The sequence below is a fragment of the Bufo bufo genome, chromosome 9 (assembly GCF_905171765.1).
Source record: "Bufo bufo chromosome 9, aBufBuf1.1, whole genome shotgun sequence".
NCBI lineage: Eukaryota > Metazoa > Chordata > Amphibia > Anura > Bufonidae > Bufo > Bufo bufo.
The window spans coordinates 2,691,476-2,709,078 of NC_053397.1; the positions used below are offsets into that span (position 1 = coordinate 2,691,476).

General features: G+C 55.2%; 2 protein-coding genes across 4 annotated transcripts in view; one reads left to right on the top strand and one right to left on the bottom strand.

Moving 5' to 3' along the window:
- Nucleotides 1–176: 176 nt before the first annotated feature.
- On the top strand, nucleotides 177–16,012 carry APEH (acylaminoacyl-peptide hydrolase). The gene is made up of 22 exons (XM_040407893.1): nucleotides 177–329; nucleotides 1,295–1,424; nucleotides 8,253–8,379; nucleotides 8,697–8,787; nucleotides 8,866–8,941; nucleotides 9,022–9,161; nucleotides 9,258–9,395; nucleotides 9,857–9,948; nucleotides 10,025–10,065; nucleotides 11,331–11,452; nucleotides 11,672–11,732; nucleotides 11,815–11,912; nucleotides 11,999–12,053; nucleotides 12,125–12,213; nucleotides 12,285–12,417; nucleotides 12,543–12,626; nucleotides 12,694–12,774; nucleotides 12,854–12,942; nucleotides 13,015–13,205; nucleotides 13,281–13,383; nucleotides 15,376–15,482; nucleotides 15,559–16,012. The coding sequence occupies exons 1-22, from the start codon at nucleotides 315–317 to the stop codon at nucleotides 15,662–15,664; spliced, it is 2,169 nt and encodes a 722-aa protein (XP_040263827.1). The 5' UTR covers nucleotides 177–314; the 3' UTR covers nucleotides 15,665–16,012.
- A 127-nt stretch (nucleotides 16,013–16,139) lies between these two features.
- MST1 (macrophage stimulating 1) overlaps nucleotides 16,140–17,603 on the bottom strand; it is a 30,008-nt gene continuing 28,544 nt past the window's right edge. For 2 of the 3 annotated variants that reach the window (XM_040407895.1, XM_040407897.1), the window contains 6 exons: nucleotides 17,263–17,374; nucleotides 17,113–17,190; nucleotides 16,891–17,037; nucleotides 16,712–16,818; nucleotides 16,454–16,599; nucleotides 16,219–16,380 (listed from right to left, as the gene is read on the bottom strand). In XM_040407895.1, coding sequence (XP_040263829.1) covers nucleotides 16,219–16,380; nucleotides 16,454–16,599; nucleotides 16,712–16,818; nucleotides 16,891–17,037; nucleotides 17,113–17,190; nucleotides 17,263–17,374 — 752 coding nt within the window. Of the gene's footprint in view, nucleotides 16,381–16,453; nucleotides 16,600–16,711; nucleotides 16,819–16,890; nucleotides 17,038–17,112; nucleotides 17,191–17,262; nucleotides 17,375–17,603 lie in introns of all 3 variants that reach the window. The other variant, XM_040407894.1, reaches the window with a different exon arrangement.

A 17,603-nucleotide genomic window follows, 5' to 3' on the forward strand; every position in this document is an offset into this window, starting at 1 on the left:
CTCCTGGGTCCCTCGCCCGCTGTGATAGTCACATTCCCTTATCAAATATGTCGGCGGCCACTCCACACAGTCATCCCTAATTACTGTGCCCTTAACAAACATGGCCGCCGCACATCACGTGTTACAACGTTCCCGAATCTCCATGGCGATAAAGAAGCGAGCTCAGTCACATGACATAACATCCTGCGCGTACGCCGCCACCTGCTCAACCTGTCACGTGTGGGCCGGCCCCCAGGTGTGGTGAGCCAATCAGTGAGCGCAGGAGGAACCACTGTTACTGGGCCGGAGGTGGCAGTCGTCTCCCCCGGATAGAGATGGCGGCGGCTCAGGTAAGTGCTCCCTACTTCCGGGAGAAGTTTGGGGCCACAGAAGTTATGATGAGGGGCCTGGTCAGACTGTGGCAGAGCAGAGAACTACAACTCTCAGCGTGTTCCGTCTAGTCATTGTGGGAACTACTAGTCCCAGCGTCACCTGCAGATTATGAGTGGACTACAAGTGGCAGCCACATGGAGTGATGATGTCACCAGGTCAGAGTGGGCAGCATGTGGCGGTCACATGATTGGGAGGACTGTGATTTGTGGCCGTCAGCGGGGTCACTGTGAGCACGGCGGGGTGTCAGACGAGGGCTCTGTGACTGCGGGGTGTCAGACGAGGACTCTGTGACTGCGGGGTGTCAGACGAGGGCTCTGTGACTGCGGGGTGTCAGACGAGGACTCTGTGACTGCGGGGTGTCAGACGAGGACTCTGTGACTGCGGGGTGTCGGACGAGGACTCTGTGACTGCGGGGTGTCGGACGAGGACTCTGTGACTGCGGGGTGTCGGACGAGGGCTCTGTGACTGCGGGGTGTCGGACGGGGGCTCTGTGACTGCGGGGTGTCGGACGGGGGCTCTGTGACTGCGGGGTGTCAGACGAGGACTCTGTGACTGCGGGGTGTCGGACGGGGGCTCTGTGACTGCGGGGTGTCGGACGGGGGCTCTGTGACTGCGGGGTGTCGGACGGGGGCTCTGTGACTGCGGGGTGTCGGATGAGGGGGTGGCGGATGAGGGCTCGGCGGGGGTGGCGGATGAGGGCTCGGCGGGGGTGGCGGATGAGGGCTCGGCGGGGGTGGCGGATGAGGGCTCGGCGGTGGCGGGGTGTTGTCTGGAGCTCAGGGGCTGAAGGGAGGGAGAGACGGAGTCACCGCAGTGAAATCCTGGGTGACGACCAGTGTAGCAGCTCCCAGGATGGGGTCACCCGCTTTTCTTGTCCCCTGGGTGTCGGAGACGCCATTTCCGGTGATTTGATTTCTTCCAGGTGATCAGTAAACCCAAGGACGTTGCCGCCTTATACCGCGATCTCAGCCAGTTCCCGTCTCTCTCCAGTGCGTCTATTGGCCCGGAGGTGACCACACAATATGGCGGAAAGTACAGCAACATCTACACAGGTAATGAATCCCCGCCTCCTAAAGGGCTCACTGTGTAATGAATCCCCGCCTCCTAAAGGTCTCGCTGTGTAATGAAACCCCGCCTCCTAAAGGGCTCGCTGTGTAATGAATCCCCGCCTCCTAAAGGGCTCACTGTGTAATGAATCCCCGCCTCCTAAAGGGCTCACTGTGTAATGAATCCCCGCCTCCTAAAGGGCTCGCTGTGTAATGAATCCCCGCCTCCTAAAGGGCTCGCTGTGTAATGAATCCCCGCCTCCTAAAGGGCTCGCTGTGTAATGAATCCCCACCTCCTAAAGGGCTCGCTGTGTAATGAAACCCCGCCTCCTAAAGGGCTCGCTGTGTAATGAATCCCCGCCTCCTAAAGGGCTCGCTGTGTAATGAATCCCCGCCTCCTAAAGGGCTCGCTGTGTAATGAATCCCCGCCTCCTAAAGGGCTCGCTGTGTAATGAAACCCCGCCTCCTAAAGGGCTCGCTGTGTAATGAAACCCCGCCTCCTAAAGGGCTCGCTGTGTAATGAAACCCCGCCTCCTAAAGGTCTCGCTGTGTAATGAATCCCCGCCTCCTAAAGGGCTCGCTGTGTAATGAATCCCCGCCTCCTAAAGGGCTCGCTGTGTAATGAATCCCCGCCTCCTAAAGGGCTCGCTGTGTAATGAATCCCCGCCTCCTAAAGGGCTCGCTGTGTAATGAAACCCCGCCTCCTAAAGGGCTCGCTGTGTAATGAAACCCCGCCTCCTAAAGGGCTCGCTGTGTAATGAAACCCCGCCTCCTAAAGGTCTCGCTGTGTAATGAATCCCCGCCTCCTAAAGGGCTCGCTGTGTAATGAATCCCCGCCTCCTAAAGGGCTCGCTGTGTAATGAATCCCGCCTCCTAAAGGGCTCGCTGTGTAATGAATCCCCGCCTCCTAAAGGGCTCGCTGTGTAATGAATCCCCGCCTCCTAAAGGGCTCGCTGTGTAATGAATCCCCGCCTCCTAAAGGGCTCGCTGTGTAATGAATCCCCGCCTCCTAAAGGGCTCGCTGTGTAATGAATCCCCGCCTCCTAAAGGGCTCGCTGTGTAATGAATCCCCGCCTCCTAAAGGGCTCGCTGTGTAATGAATCCCCGCCTCCTAAAGGGCTCGCTGAGTTCATGCTGAGGTAATATGGCTGCAGTGTGTTGGGACTAGGCGCCAGTCTTTAGTAAATGACCCCCAATGCTTTATGTGGCTGGCACGTTTATGATGCCAGTGTGACAAGGCGCACCTGTGATGGGCACACTCTAAACAACCCACTTATCAGGGTTCCCATAGAGAATGAATGGAGCCGCAGGGGGCACGCCCGACCGGCCGCTCCATTAGATTGGGGGGGGGGGGGGACGGTGACCCTGTTCTTGGTGGGGCATCTAAGAGCTATTACTGTACGAGGGCATCAAGGAGACACCAGCACATGTTTTGAGGGTGTTTTATTCTAGGTGGGCATTTATCGCGGTGTGTTTCCTAATCCCATTATGGCGGGAGTATTTTGATGGTGCCAAGTCGTGCTCCGGCGGGGAATGAGGCGCGATGACTTTTAAGGACAGCAGATTTGGGACCATTGTTTAGAAAAGCCTCTGTGAGAACGGTCGGGGATAGAAAGCAAATGCTTCATATAAAAGACAGGAGCAAAGGGAAATGATCCTCGAGGTGGACATATAAAACACCTCAAAAAGAGTTTGTCGTTAATCTAATTATATTGTGCAATCAGTAAAACATGGTACAAGCGTCTATGCAAAAATATAAATGATTTATTATACACTGCTCAAAAAAATAAAGGGAACACTTAACCAACACAATGTAACTCCAAGTCAATCACACTTCTGTGACATCAAACTGTCCACTTAGGAAGCAACACTGAGTGACAATCAATTTCACATGGGACAGACAACAGGTGGAAATTATAGGCAATTAGCAAGACACCCCCAATAAAGGAGTGGTTCTGCAGGTGGTGACCACAGACCACTTCTCAGTTCCTATACTTCCTGGCTGATGTTTTGGTCACTTTTGAATGCTGGCGGTGCTTTCACTCTAGTGGTAGCATGAGACGGAGTCTACAACCCCCACAAGTGGCTCAGGTAGTGCAGCTTATCCAGGATGGCACATCAATGCGAGCTGTGGCAAGAAGGTTTGCTGTGTCTGTCAGCGTAGTGTCCAGAGCATGGAGGCGCTACCAGGAGACAGGCCAGTACATCAGGAGACGTGGAGGAGGCCAACAACCCAGCAGCAGGACCGCTACCTCCGCCTTTGTGCAAGGAGGAACAGGAGGAGCACTGCCAGAGCCCTGCAAAATGACCTCCAGCAGGCCACAAATGTGCATGTGTCTGCTCAAACGGTCAGAAACAGACTCCATGAGGGTGATATAAGGGCCCGACGTCCACAGGTGGGGTTGTGCTTACAGCCCAACACTGTGCAGGACGTTTGGCATTTGCCAGAAAACACCAAGATTGGCAAATTCGCCACTGGCGCCTGTGCTCTTCACAGATGAAAGCAGGTTCACACTGAGCACATGTGACAGACGTGACAGAGTCTGGAGATGCCGTGGAGAATGTTCTGCTGCCTACAACATCCTCCAGCATGACCGGTTTGGCATTAGGTCAGTAATGGTGTGGGGTGGCATTTCTTTGGAGGGCCGCACAGCCCTCCATGTGCTCGCCAGAGGTAGCCTGACTGCCATTAGGTACCGAGATGAGATCCTCAGACCCCTTGTGAGACCATATGCTGGTGCGGTTGGCCCTGGGTTCCTCCTAATGCAAGACAATGCTAGAGCTCATGTGGCTGGAGTGTGTCAGCAGTTCCTGCAAGACGAAGGCATTGATGCTATGGACTGGCCCGCCCGTTCCCCAGACCTGAATCCAATTGAGCACATCTGGGACATCATGTCTCGCTCTATCCACCAACGTCACGTTGCACCACAGACTGTCCAGGAGTTGGCAGATGCTTTAGTCCAGGTCTGGGAGGAGATCCCTCAGGAGACCGTCCGCCACCTCATCAGGAGCATGCACAGGCGTTGTAGGGAGGTCATACAGGCACGTGGAGGCCACACACACTACTGAGCCTCATTTTGACTTGTTTTAAGGACATTACATCAAAGTTGGATCAGCCTGTAGTGTGTTTTTCCACTTTAATTTTGAGGGTGACTCCAAATCCAGACCTCCATGGGTTAAAAAATTTGATTTCCGTTTTTTTATTTTTGTGTGATTTTGTTGTCCGCACATTCAACTATGTAAAGAACAAAGGATTTCAGAAGAATATTTAATTAACTCCGATCTAGGATGTGTTATTTTTGTGTTCCCTTTATTTTTTTGAGCAGTGTACAATAACTTAAAATGCAATCAAAGCTTAAAGGGGTTGTCCAGGTTCAGAGCTGACATCCCTCCATTTTCACCCAGGCAGCCCCCCTGACTTGAGCATCGGAGCAGTTAATGCAGGGCAAAGGCATTTTCAAGAGTTCCGGTGACGAACCGGGCTGCCAGGAAGCCTGGTGATGTCACCGACACTAATGGGCGGACTTTAGCGCTGCCCTAGCCAGTAAAACGCCTATCAGAGCCGGTGACGTCAGCGAACACACTGCCAGGCGGAAGCCTCCGCCCGGCAGTGTGTTATTTAAAAAAAAAAGCGCGTGTAACAGGATCGACCATGTAACAGGATCGCGCATGCGCCGTACGCGATGCCTGCCTGTCTGCTCTCCCTCCCGTGCGCGCGCTCCACTATCTTCAGGCTCCAAGTGCCCCACGTGATCACTGTAGACTTGCTGCAGATTGCAAGCCAGTGATTATCGTGAGCGGAGCATTGTTCTAATGATCCGAAGGTATTTTATTTGCGCGCGCACGGGAGGGAGAGCAGACAGGCAGGCATCGCGTACAGCGCATGCGCGATCCTGTTACATGGTCGCGCTTGTGTCCGCCAGAAAGACGGGATCGCGCGGTGAATGAGGAGGACGGCGCATGCGCAGGATTCAGAAGCGCCGTCCCGGCGACTGAGCCGGCTGTCAATTACAAAGCATAGAGGCGGCGTTAGGGCAGGGGCGGTACGGCCAGAGGAGAGGGAAGGGCTACCCCCTTGACTTGTTGCGTGACTGTTGGAGCGCGAAATCAGAACTTTATAAGACGTTTTTTTAATGAATAAAAAGCGCAGGAAAGTGGCACTAACATGGATAACAACACACTCAAGATAATCTATAAGGTACTGTGGCTAGTTTAAAAAGTGAAAATGAGGTGAAAGGTTCGCTTTAATAATATGCAAAAAACACACAGTGATGTGCAGTACCCAAAATTCGCCACTAGATGGCTCTAAGACTTCTACCAGTGTTCCCTATCGCCTCTCAAACATAAGAATGTAATACCAGCGTCTGGACGACAGTTAGGAGATATACACTCCATAGTGATAAGGACAGACCCTTGCTCTGCTCAGACTATGACCCATCTCGGATATCGGGTAGTATTGCTTCATAGGTTCTAGATTATCAGGCCTGATATGACTATGGAATGAATATTCCAATCAGAGATTCTCTCTATCAATATTCGATCTTTTTTCAGTAATGTGCATCTTTAATAGCGATAATATTGTACATTATACATCTACAATAAAGCGGGGATTTTCCTAAATATCAGGCCAATTAATTCAATCGATACTACAGATCATACAGTTCTACGTTACCCGTGCAGTTGATATGCAGAGTCTAAGGGAGGTCGGCCCTGATCCTGGGGTCTCTCCTTTCTTTCCTTCTTTCTCTGTGTTCCTGTGTCTTCTGTTGCTCCCTGTTTTCCTTTTCCTTCATGTGTGTGCGGTTTATGATCACAAACCTATCAGTTAGGCTACATGCACACAACCGTTCCGTTTTTTGCGGTCCGCAGATCCGCAAAACACGGATGGCGTCTGTGTGCGTTCCGCAATTTGCAGAACGGCACGGACAGCCTTTAATATAACTGCCTATTCTTGTCCGCAAAGCGCGGACAAGAATAGGACATGTTCTATTTTTTTAGCGGGGCCACGGAACGGAGCAACGGATGCGGGCAGCACACGAGAGTGAATGGTTCCGCATCCGAGCCGCCAAAACTGCGGCTCGGATGCGGACCAAAACAACGGCCGTGTGCATGAGGCCTCAGACACACCTTCCTAACTTGGAGTTTTCCAATCATTGTCGTGTGCATATGATAATGACTGTGATGTCACTGGATCTCCCAGAATGCATTTTGGCTGTTGGTGCGATGTTACCTATTGCATAAGCTACTAGCATCATCACTATTAAGGGTTAACTGTCCAGGTCTGATTTCTCTTACATTCTATACACATAATATATGGAATCGTAAGGGAGCTAAGGGATTCATTTTGACACAAAAACCAATTAAGGCATAGACTTTGTGGTACCATTTAGACTTTTCCCATACTCTTATTTGTGTAGCGATAAGAATATAATGGACCTTGTACTCTCCCAGACATGTGTGTCTCCTCGGTTACTCTAACCGTGAGTGATTGCTAGTTAAAATAACACCATCTTCCCTGAACGAGGACTCATTAACACAGTCTACACTTTAAATTCTTCTCATCATGCTTTAGAAGTGTATGCGTTCCCAGTGAGAAGTACCGGTATATAGGATGATAGAAGCATTGACGTCCTTCATAATATTCAACAATATAAAACGATACGTCCTATTGATTACCTTATACTAAAAACGTAATGGTCACTATACAAGTATAGATCACAGATTTTCTGCTTCATCAATAGACATTAAACCATAGGGATAATTAGCACCAGATGCATCTAGAGAATATCCTTATCTCAGTCATAAATCTATAAGGAGACAAGAAGGACTCTTCTCAGACCGGCACATCTACAGAGAAGAAACTACATGAACCTCTTTCGGCCTACTTTAAAATACATGCACGATGGTGAATAATATATCACAATATGGCCTATTATATATCAAATCAACTATAATTAGGGTATTTTAAGATAAATGTTTTATACCTATGAAAAGGCACAACAGAACCTGCTTCGGCATTGCCGCCTTCGCGCTCCTCATGTCTTCATTCCTAGGAGTCGGTTCACACGGACAAGAAGAACGTCCAGCACAGATGAGGAGAACAGAGCGTCCATGGTCGATATGTTTATACAGAGAGGGCAGAACAAAAAAGCAGGGGCAAAATTGGGATGGAGGGCGGCAGAAAGGCGAGAACAAGAGATGGTCCGTCTGTGTCTCCGAATAGAGAGGCAATCAGGAAATACCGGGAGGCGGGTAAATCCGATAAGGAGAACCCGCAGGTCAGAAGCCAGCGGCGGCTCAGAGAAGGGGCACGCCCCTTGAAGGAACTGTATTGCGGAGATCAAAGGCAACAAGGTCCCTCCCACGCGGAGCGATCGGGTACAGATCAGGGATCCACGTAATGTTCGCGTGGTGAGTTCTATGAAGGGCGAACATCGCGTCCAATAAAAGTGAGAGTCAGAGAACGTAAAAGGGCGAGTAAGGTGGAGGGGGAACAGCCGCGGCCCGTCAGAAGAGAATAAAAGCCGATTATTGAGAGACGGCGAAACCGGATTCCTGAATACAGAACAAAACCTCGTGTCGGAGCGTTTATTTAGGGGATCATTAATGGATTTTGTATCATTGCTCCAGGTTGTAGATCTGCATATTAGATGTAAGGGGCCCTGCCCCCCTCTCTCCGCACGCATGAGTAAGGAGGCGTGAACGACGTCTGTCCCAGCGCCCCTCATGATGACTGTTGAATATATATTGGATCGGGCAAAAAAAAGCCATGCTTGTCTGGACGGAGCAGCAGGGTCTTCAGTTTAGTCACTGACCCCCACTCTTCCTCCACAGAATGGTCCCAGAGAGACCTGGATCGCAGCGAGCAGGTGAAGTTCTGTCGCCAGTACATCGTCTTCCATGATAATAACGCTGTGGTCTACGCCGGCGCCTGCGGAAATGGCAGCGAAATCAGAGGAGAGTAAGTAAACTGGTTCACCTTATAGACCACCGCAGAGAGCGTGTCCTGGATGCCTGACTATAGGACTGGCTGTTCGGTGCAGGGGGGAGTAAGTCAGATTATCGGGCTGGCTGCTCGGGGGTGGGAGGGGGGGTGGGCCGGGTTAAATCAGATTATCAGACTGGCTGTTCGGGGGGGGGGGGCGGGAGGTAAGATTATCGGGCTGGGTGTTTAGGGGGGGGGTAGGTCAGGTGGCTGCTCGGGGTCGGGAGATCAGATTATCGGGCTGGGTGTTTAGGGGGGGGGCCAGTGACATGTTCGCGTCTGTCTCCCACCAGACTGCTCAGCAGTGAGTCGCCCTCGGGAGCGCTGAAAGCCGTCTTGCGAGAGACCAAGAACAAGAGCGCAGAGGACATGCAGTTCCTTGAGGTGAGCGGCCGCGGCACCGGGGACGTCGGGTAAGAACCAGTTGAGTTCAGAGGTCACCAGTGCCTCTTCTCTTTCCAGATCTGGGACCGAAACCGTAAGGTGAAAAACATCAACCTAACGGCGCTGGATAAACATGGGAAGGTGTATGAGGACGGTAAGATGGGAGGTCATGGGGTGCCTCGTGCCTCACTCCTGTGACTCCGCCCCCCTGAGGGTGTCCCTCTCACTCCACAGAGCAGTTCGGGGGTCTGTCCTGGTCGCACTCGGAGACGCATCTTCTGTACATCGCCGAGAAGAAGAGGCCAAAAGCCAAGTCGTTCTTTGATGGTGGAGATCCCGCATCCGAGGAGGAGGAGGAGAAGAAGACCGCAAGGGTGAGTGCGCCCCTGACCAGCCGCTCATGGTAAATCCCTGTCCTCCATTACTCCTCCGCTCACATCTGCCCCTCCCCCGTTTTGCCTTTACTGCAGGGGGATCAGTTTGTGCTTCATGAGGACTGGGGCGAAGGTCTGGTGAATAAGAGCGTGCCGGTGCTGTGTGTGCTGGACATCGAGAGCGGGAACATCTCTGTGCTGGAGGGGATCCCTGCGCATGTGTCTCCCGGTCAGGTGAGAATCCCCGCTCCCCGCCTGTGACGCTGCCCTCCCCGCCTGTGACGCTGCCCTCCCCTCCCCGCCTGTGACGCTGCCCTCCCCTCCGCTCCCCGCCTGTGACGCTGCCCTCCCCTCCGCTCCCCGCCTGTGACGCTGCCCTCCCCTCCGCTCCCCGCCTGTGACGCTGCCCTCCCCGCCTGTGACTCTGCCCTCCCCTCCGCTCCCCGCCTGTGACGCTGCCCTCCCCGCCTGTGACGCTGCCCTCCCCGCCTGTGACGCTGCCCTCCCCGCCTGTGACGCTGCCCTCCCCGCCTGTGACGCTGCCCTCCCCGCCTGTGACGCTGCCCTCCCCGCCTGTGACGCTGCCCTCCCCGCCTGTGACGCTGCCCTCCCCGCCTGTGACGCTGCCCTCCCCGCCTGTGACGCTGCCCTCTCCTCCGCTCCCCGCCTGTGACGCTGCTCTCTCCTCCTGCCAGGCCTTCTGGTCCCCAGATGACACGGGCGTACTGTTTGTGGGCTGGTGGCACACCCCCTTCCGTGTCGGCCTAAAGTACTGCACCAATAGAAGGTAATGGTATAAGACCCTGTGCCGCTGCTCTCGCCCGGTACTTACCGTACAATACTGACCTTCCATCTCCTCACAGATCTGCGCTGTTCTTCGTGGACCTGACCGGAGGAAAATGTGGTGAGCAGCAGAAATGACCCAGAGCTGTGACCTCTGCCGCCCCCTACACATCACCCACCCCTGTCCTCCAACTTACCTGTGCAGTGAGTGCAGCTCTGGAGTATAATACAGGATGTAACTCAGGATCAGTACAGGATAAGTAATGTATGTACACAGTGACTGCACCAGCAGAATAGTGAGTGCAGCTCTGGAGTATAATACAGGATGTAACTCAGGATCAGTACAGGATAAGTAATGTATGTACACAGTGACTGCACCAGCAGAATAGTGAGTGCAGCTCTGGAGTATAATACAGGATGTAACTCAGGATCAGTACAGGATAAGTAATGTATGTACACAGTGACTGCACCAGCAGAATAGTGAGTGCAGCTCTGGAGTATAATACAGGATGTAACTCAGGATCAGTACAGGATAAGTAATGTATGTACACAGTGACTGCACCAGCAGAATAGTGAGTGCAGCTCTGGAGTATAATACAGGATGTAACTCAGGATCAGTACAGGATAAGTAATGTATGTACACAGTGACTGCACCAGCAGAATAGTGAGTGCAGCTCTGGAGTATAATACAGGATGTAACTCAGGATGAGTACAGGATAAGTAATGTATGTACACAGTGACTGCACCAGCAGAATAGTGAGTGCAGCTCTGGAGTATAATACAGGATGTAACTCAGGATCAGTACAGGATAAGTAATGTATGTACACAGTGACTGCACAAGCAGAATAGTGAGTGCAGCTCCGGAGTGTAATACAGGATGTAACTCAGGATCAGTACAGGATAAGTAATGTATGTACACAGTGACTGCACCAGCAGAATAGTGAGTGCAGCTCTGGAGTATAATACAGGATGTAACTCAGGATCAGTACAGGATAAGTAATGTATGTACACAGTGACTGCACCAGCAGAATAGTGAGTGCAGCTCTGGGGTATAATACAGGATGTAACTCAGGATCAGTACAGGATAAGTAATGTATGTACACAGTGACTGCACCAGCAGAATAGTGAGTGCAGCTCTGGAGTATAATACAGGATGTAACTCAGGATCAGTACAGGATAAGTAATGTATGTGCACAGTGACTGCACCAGCAGAATAGTGAGTGCAGCTCTGGAGTATAATGTGGGTTTGGGCTCAGGCCCTTTCGGTCACTGACATTACTGTGGAAATCTGAAATCCACACCTTCATGTTTAACCCTCTGTGTGCCAGAAGCCTTACTGCTGGGCTCAGTCTATATGGCTCCACGTTGGGCCTCTCTTTTTTACAGAAACCCTCTCGTGTGACTCTTCTGCCGTCTTCTCTCCGCGGCTCAGTCCAGACAAGTGTCGCGTTGTGTATCTGAAGTGCGAGGTCTTCGGCCCCCACCAGCAGTGCTGCCAGATGCTGATGGTCGGTGTCTATAGAGATGGGGGGCTGTGGGGACCTCGTTTAATTCTGTCACTACTCGGAGCCCCTTTTCCTTGTATTCTGCCCTTATGGTCATTGATGATGCTGCCCTCCGTGGGTTAAGTGTATTGGGGGGGGGGGGGGGTTGAGGTTGCCCCTGAGACCGGGCCCTAATACAGATGGTCTGGATATAATGTGAGGGCGCTGTCTCCTGTATTTCAGTATGACTGGTACACTAAAGTCACCTCCACCGTGGTGGATGTCGTTCAGCGATCGGCAGATGGTAAGCGATTCCCTGCCCCGTCTTCTGCTCGCTGACCGCAGTCTGCCCGGCCCCAGCTGCCTCCATTGTGTCCTCTTTCTAGGGCAGTTCCAGGGCATTTACACCTCGTTGCTGGCGCCGTTGTGCTGGTCCGCGGACAGTCAGAGAGTCATCGTGGACACCGCGCTGCGCAGTCGGCAGGTAGGGGCCATCACACCACGGACAGTCGCTCGGCCGCCGCTGAGAGCCCTCCGTGGATAGTTACTCCTCTTACTTCTCCCACTCAGGTCCTGTTTGTAGTGGACACAATGACGGGACAGGTGACGGCCCTCCAGTCCAGGGGTGAGTCTTCCGGTGACCGCCACCATGTCTCTGGGTTCGGGGTCTCACTCCCCCGCTTGTCTCTCCCACAGAATCTTCTCTCGGCAGCTGGAAGTTAATGGCCATTGACCGCGACCTCCTCGTTGTCCGATATTCCAGTCCGAATTGTCCCCCGACTGTGGTGAGTCCTCGGTCTCTTCCTCTTCAGCATCTTCTTCAGACTCCTTGTAAGATTTCTCACCTTTCCTGCAGAAAGTCGGGTTCCTGCCGCCGGCCGGGAGAGAGGCCGACATCACCTGGGTCTCCTTAGAGGAGGAGAACTCCATCACAGACATAGACTGGAGCTACCGGAGCCATGAACCGGAGCAGGAGAACCCCCAATACAGTGAGTAGAGGGGATGTAGAGTGCTGAGGGGTTGTCACAGTGTAGCAGGAGAGAGCTTTGTGCTGTGCCGGCCGTGCGCCGCCGTCTCCTGCAGTCATCCGGAGGTTTTCCCCTTCGTCTTACAGCGGGCCTGGACTTTGAATCCATCTTCCTGAAGCCACGGGATGTCCTCCCGGAGAGTCGTCTTCCTCTGGTGGTCTATCCTCATGGTAAGTTCCTGGTGGTCTCGCTGTCTCTGGGTCCTGGTGCCCGCCTGACATTCTCCTCTCCCTGCAGGGGGTCCGCACTCCTTGTTTGTCAGTGAGTGGATGCTGTTCCCGGCCGTGCTGTGTAAGATGGGCTTTGCTGTGCAGTTAGGTGAGCGGGCCGGGGGGTCTGCTCTGTTTGTGCGTCGCACGCGGTCCCCAGGGTCACCGCCCCCTTCTGTTTGTTGCAGTGAATTACCGGGGGTCCTTAGGATTCGGGCAGCACAGCGTCTTGTCGCTGTTGGGAAAGGTTGGCGATCAGGATGTGAAGGACGTGCAGGTGAGGGGTCGTGCTGGTGGGGGGAGGGGTGTCTTCTATCCAGCATTGCTGACTATGGCGCCCTCTCCCCAGACGGCCGTGCTGCAGACCCTACAGACCGAGCCTGTTCACCCTGACAAAGTGGTGCTGTGCGGAGGGTCTCATGGAGGATTCCTCTCCTGCCATCTGATTGGACAGTACCCCGACTTCTACAAAGCCTGCATCGTCCGCAATCCAGTGATCGACATCCCTGCCATGGCCGGCTCCACCGACATCCCGGACTGGTGAGGGCCGCAGCTTGTGTGCAGACCCTCATGTAGTGATTCCTGTCAGTGACCTCCGCCTGCTCTGCCTTCCAGGTGCCACGTGGAATCCGGCCTGACCTTCTCCTATGAGGGCCTCCCGGAGGCCACCAAGTGGGGGGACATGCTGAGCAAATCCCCCATCATCCATGTCTCTAAGGTACGGCATTAACAAAATCTACAGGAGCAGAAGCATGTGCCCCCTACACCCACCTGGCGGTACCGGGCCCCCTACACCCACCTGGCTGCATCCCTTCCCCCCTAATACACCTGGCTATACCGGGCTACACCCCCCCCCCCCTCCCCCTAATACACCTGACTATACCGGGCTACACCCCCCCCCCCCCCCCTCCCTAATACACCTGACTATACCGGGCTACACCCCCCCCCCCCCTCCCTAATACACCTGACTATACCGGGCTACACCCCCCCCCCCCTCCCTAATACACCTGACTATTACCCCCCCCCCCCCCCTAATACACCTGACTATACCGGGCTACACCCCCCCACCCACCCCCCCCAATACACCTGGCTATACCGGGCTACACCCCCCCCCTCCCTAATACACCTGACTATTACCCCCCCCCCCCCCCCCCTAATACACCTGACTATACCGGGCTACACCCCCCCCCCCTAATATACCTGACTATACCGGGCTACACCCCCCCCCCTAATATACCTGACTATACCAGGCTACACCCCCCCCCCCCCCCCCCCCTAATACACCTGACTATACCGGGCTACACCCCCCAATACACCTGACTATCGGGCTACACCCCCCAATACACCTGACTATACCGGGCTACACCCCCCAATACACCTGACTATACCGGGCTACACCCCCCCCCCCACCCCCCCAATACACCTGACTATACCGGGCTACACCACCCCCCCCCCCCCCCACCCCCCCAATACACCTGACTATACCGGGCTACACCCCCCCCCCCCCCCCCCCCCAATACACCTGACTATACCGGGCTACACCCCCCCCCCCCCCTCCCTAATACACCTGACTATACCGGGCTACACCCCCCCCCCCCCCCCCCCCCCCAATACACCTGACTATACCGGGCTACACCCCCCAATACACCTGACTATACCGGGCTACACCCCCCAATACACCTGACTATACCGGGCTACACCACCCCCCCCCTCCCTAATACACCTGACTATACCGGGCTACACCCCCCCCCCCCCCCCCCCCAATACACCTGACTATACCGGGCTACACCCCCCCCCCCTCCCTAATACACCTGACTATACCGGGCTACACCCCCCCCCCCCCCCCACCCCCCCAATACACCTGGCTATACCGGGCTACACCCCCCCCCCCCTCCCTAATACACCTGACTATTACCCCCCCCCCCCCCCCCTAATACACCTGACTATACCGGGCTACACCCCCACCCCTCCCTAATACACCTGACTATTACCCCCCCCCCCCAATACACCTGACTATACCGGGCTACACCCCCCCCCCCCTCCCCCCCCTCCCCCCCTCCCTAATACACCTGGCTATACCGGGCTACACACCCCCCCCCTCCTCCCCAATACACCTGACTATACCGGGCCACCCCCCCCCCCCTAATACACCTGACTATACCGGGCTACACCCCCCCCCCTAATACACCTGACTATACCGGGCTACACCCCCCCCCCCCCCCCCAATACACCTGGCTATTACCCCCCCCCCCTAATACACCTGACTATACCGGGCTACACCCCCCCCCCACCCCCCCCAATACACCTGGCTATGCCGGGCTACACCCCTCCCCCCCTAATACACCTGACTATACGGGGCTACACCCCCCCCCCTAATACACCTGACTATTACCCCCCCCCCCTAATACACCTGACTATACCGGGCTACACCCCCCCCCCCCACCCCCCCCAATACACCTGACTATACCGGGCTACACCCACCCCCCCAATACACCTGGCTATGCCGGGCTACACCCCCCCCCCACCCCCCCCCAATACACCTGGCTATGCCGTGCAGCGATGATTTTTGTGGCCGCTCGTCGCTCAGTGATCTCGCAGTTTTGCTCGATTTACCGGTAACCGCCTCCTGTAAAGGTGCCTTTAGATACGTCTGGTATGGGAGACCCCCCCTCGTCCTGGGGTCCCATGGTAACCATTGTCCTGCCCTCAGGTGAAGACCCCCGTCCTGCTGATGCTGGGAGCAGAGGACCGACGGGTCCCGAATACTCAGGGCCTGGAGTATTATAAAGCGCTGAGAGCTCATGGGGTGGAGACGAGGTGAGTACCGACACGGCTGTACTCTGCTGTAAATACTCTGCGCTGCTCTAACCTGCCTCCCCCTCCCCCCCCTCAGGTTACTCTGGTATCCCGGCAACAACCACGCCTTGTCCAAGGTGGACGCCGAGTCGGACGGCTTCATGAACATTGCGCTGTGGATCCTCGGACATCTCGAAGGCTGAGCCCCCCCAAATCTGTGGCATCCAGCAAATTCAGGGTTAACAGGTGCAGGACCGCTCCCCCCTCCCCCCGCTATGTGACGTCATTGGACAATGCAAGTCTGCCATGCGGTCCCCGATCCCCCGCCTGCCCTCCTCAGCTGTCATGGGACTACAACTCCCAGCATGACCAGCTGGAGAGTGAGAGGTGGAGTCCTAGGAGCGAGGCTGTATGCTAATCACCCTGGCTCCGCCCACAGCGCCCATCCCCGGACTGCGCGGCGGCAGCTTCGTTTCTTGCGGGACTTTTTTTGTCTCGTATTTTTGTGGAGTTTTCTAACTTTTTTGCAGCAATAAAACGTCTCCTGCGTCTTCCTGGTCTCAGTGATTGATGCAGCAGGGGTTAAGTCCCCGTGGTCACATGACATCAGGTGGATGGACCTGCCAATACTGGGGGCGGGGTCTGTATTTTGGGGGCGTGGTCTGTTCTCACACACAGTTTCATTTGTCAGGATTTTATTGTAATGATATAAATATGCGTCGGATGGCGCGGCCGCCATGTGTATAACGGGCGCCTCCTACATCATCTTCATCACCTTGTTGATCCAGTCCACATAGATGGAGACCCTGGTGAAGACGGCCGGGGCGTTCTTCTTCCCACATCCGCGGGCCGGGATGATGACGCCCTCCAGCACCCAGCAGTCATGCGTCAGGCAGGCGAGCGGACCCCCATAGTCCCCCTGCAGGAGAAGACATTGCTGGGTGAGTGGGCAGAGGGGTGGGGGCGGGGCAGTTGCTCGGGGGCCGACTCACCTCGCACGCCCCCAGCTCCACGGGCATGGGCCGGGTGCAGATCTCGTTGTCCAGCACCAGCTTCCGGCTCTTGCTGTACGTGTTACACTCATCGTTACTCATCACGTAGAAATGCGCCACCTTCAGGACGCCCTCATGTCCCGTCCCTGCCGAGAGAGAGAGTGGTCAGGCCCCGCCCCCTAGACATGTGACCACAATGTGCAGAGGAGGCATTGGTTATTCACAGCGTCATGATCCCCCCACATCAGAGGCGCTTACCCTGCGTGTCCCCCCAGCCGGCGATCTCACACTTGGTCTCGGGGGGCACGATGTACCTCTCCGGGGGGAGGCAGATGAGCGCCACTCTGGAGTTCAGGGTCACGGGCCTGGAAGAGACAGACACAAGGTCAGATGACTGCTCGGGGGGGTCTCGGCATTCGTGATAAAGACCACCTTACCGTTCCAGCTTCAGCAGCACCAGGCCGGAGTCGGAGGGGCCGCACCTGATCCCGCTGATGGGCACAAACTGCATGTCGGGGTCATTGGGTCCTGGGTTGGTGAACAGCGTGCCCACCATGGCACGATACCCGGAGAGGTCAGCATCACTGCAGAACACAGAGAGAATGAGTTTTAGCCACGGGGGGAGGGGGACGGGCACCCCAATATAATGAGCCCCTTACCAGGAGGAGAAGCACTGCCGGGTGCTGATCACCCAGTCCTCCTTCACCAGGGACCCCCCGCAGAAGTGCTCTCCCTGTCTGTGGAGAGAAAGGGGGGGTAAGCGGCAGCGGACACTGAAGGGTTAATACACTCATCCACGGGGGTCTCACCTGTTGCGTAAGCTGACGGTCCAGGGCGAGTTTCCTGGGACTCCGCCCACCATCCGCCCCTTCTTCACCTCGCGGTCCGTCCTCTTACCACAGGAGTCGAAGGCAATGTTTTCTGGAAAGATGGAAATAGGGAGGGGCTACAGGCAGGGGCGGGGTCACTGACAGGGGAGGGGCTACAGACAGGGGCGGGGTCACTGACGGGAGAGGGGCTACAGGCAGGGGCGGGGTCACTGACGGGAGAGGGGCTGCAGGCAGGGGCGGGGTCACTGACGGGAGAGGGGCTGCAGGCAGGGGAGGGGCTACAGGCAGGGGCGGGGTCACTGACAGGAAAGGGGCTGCAG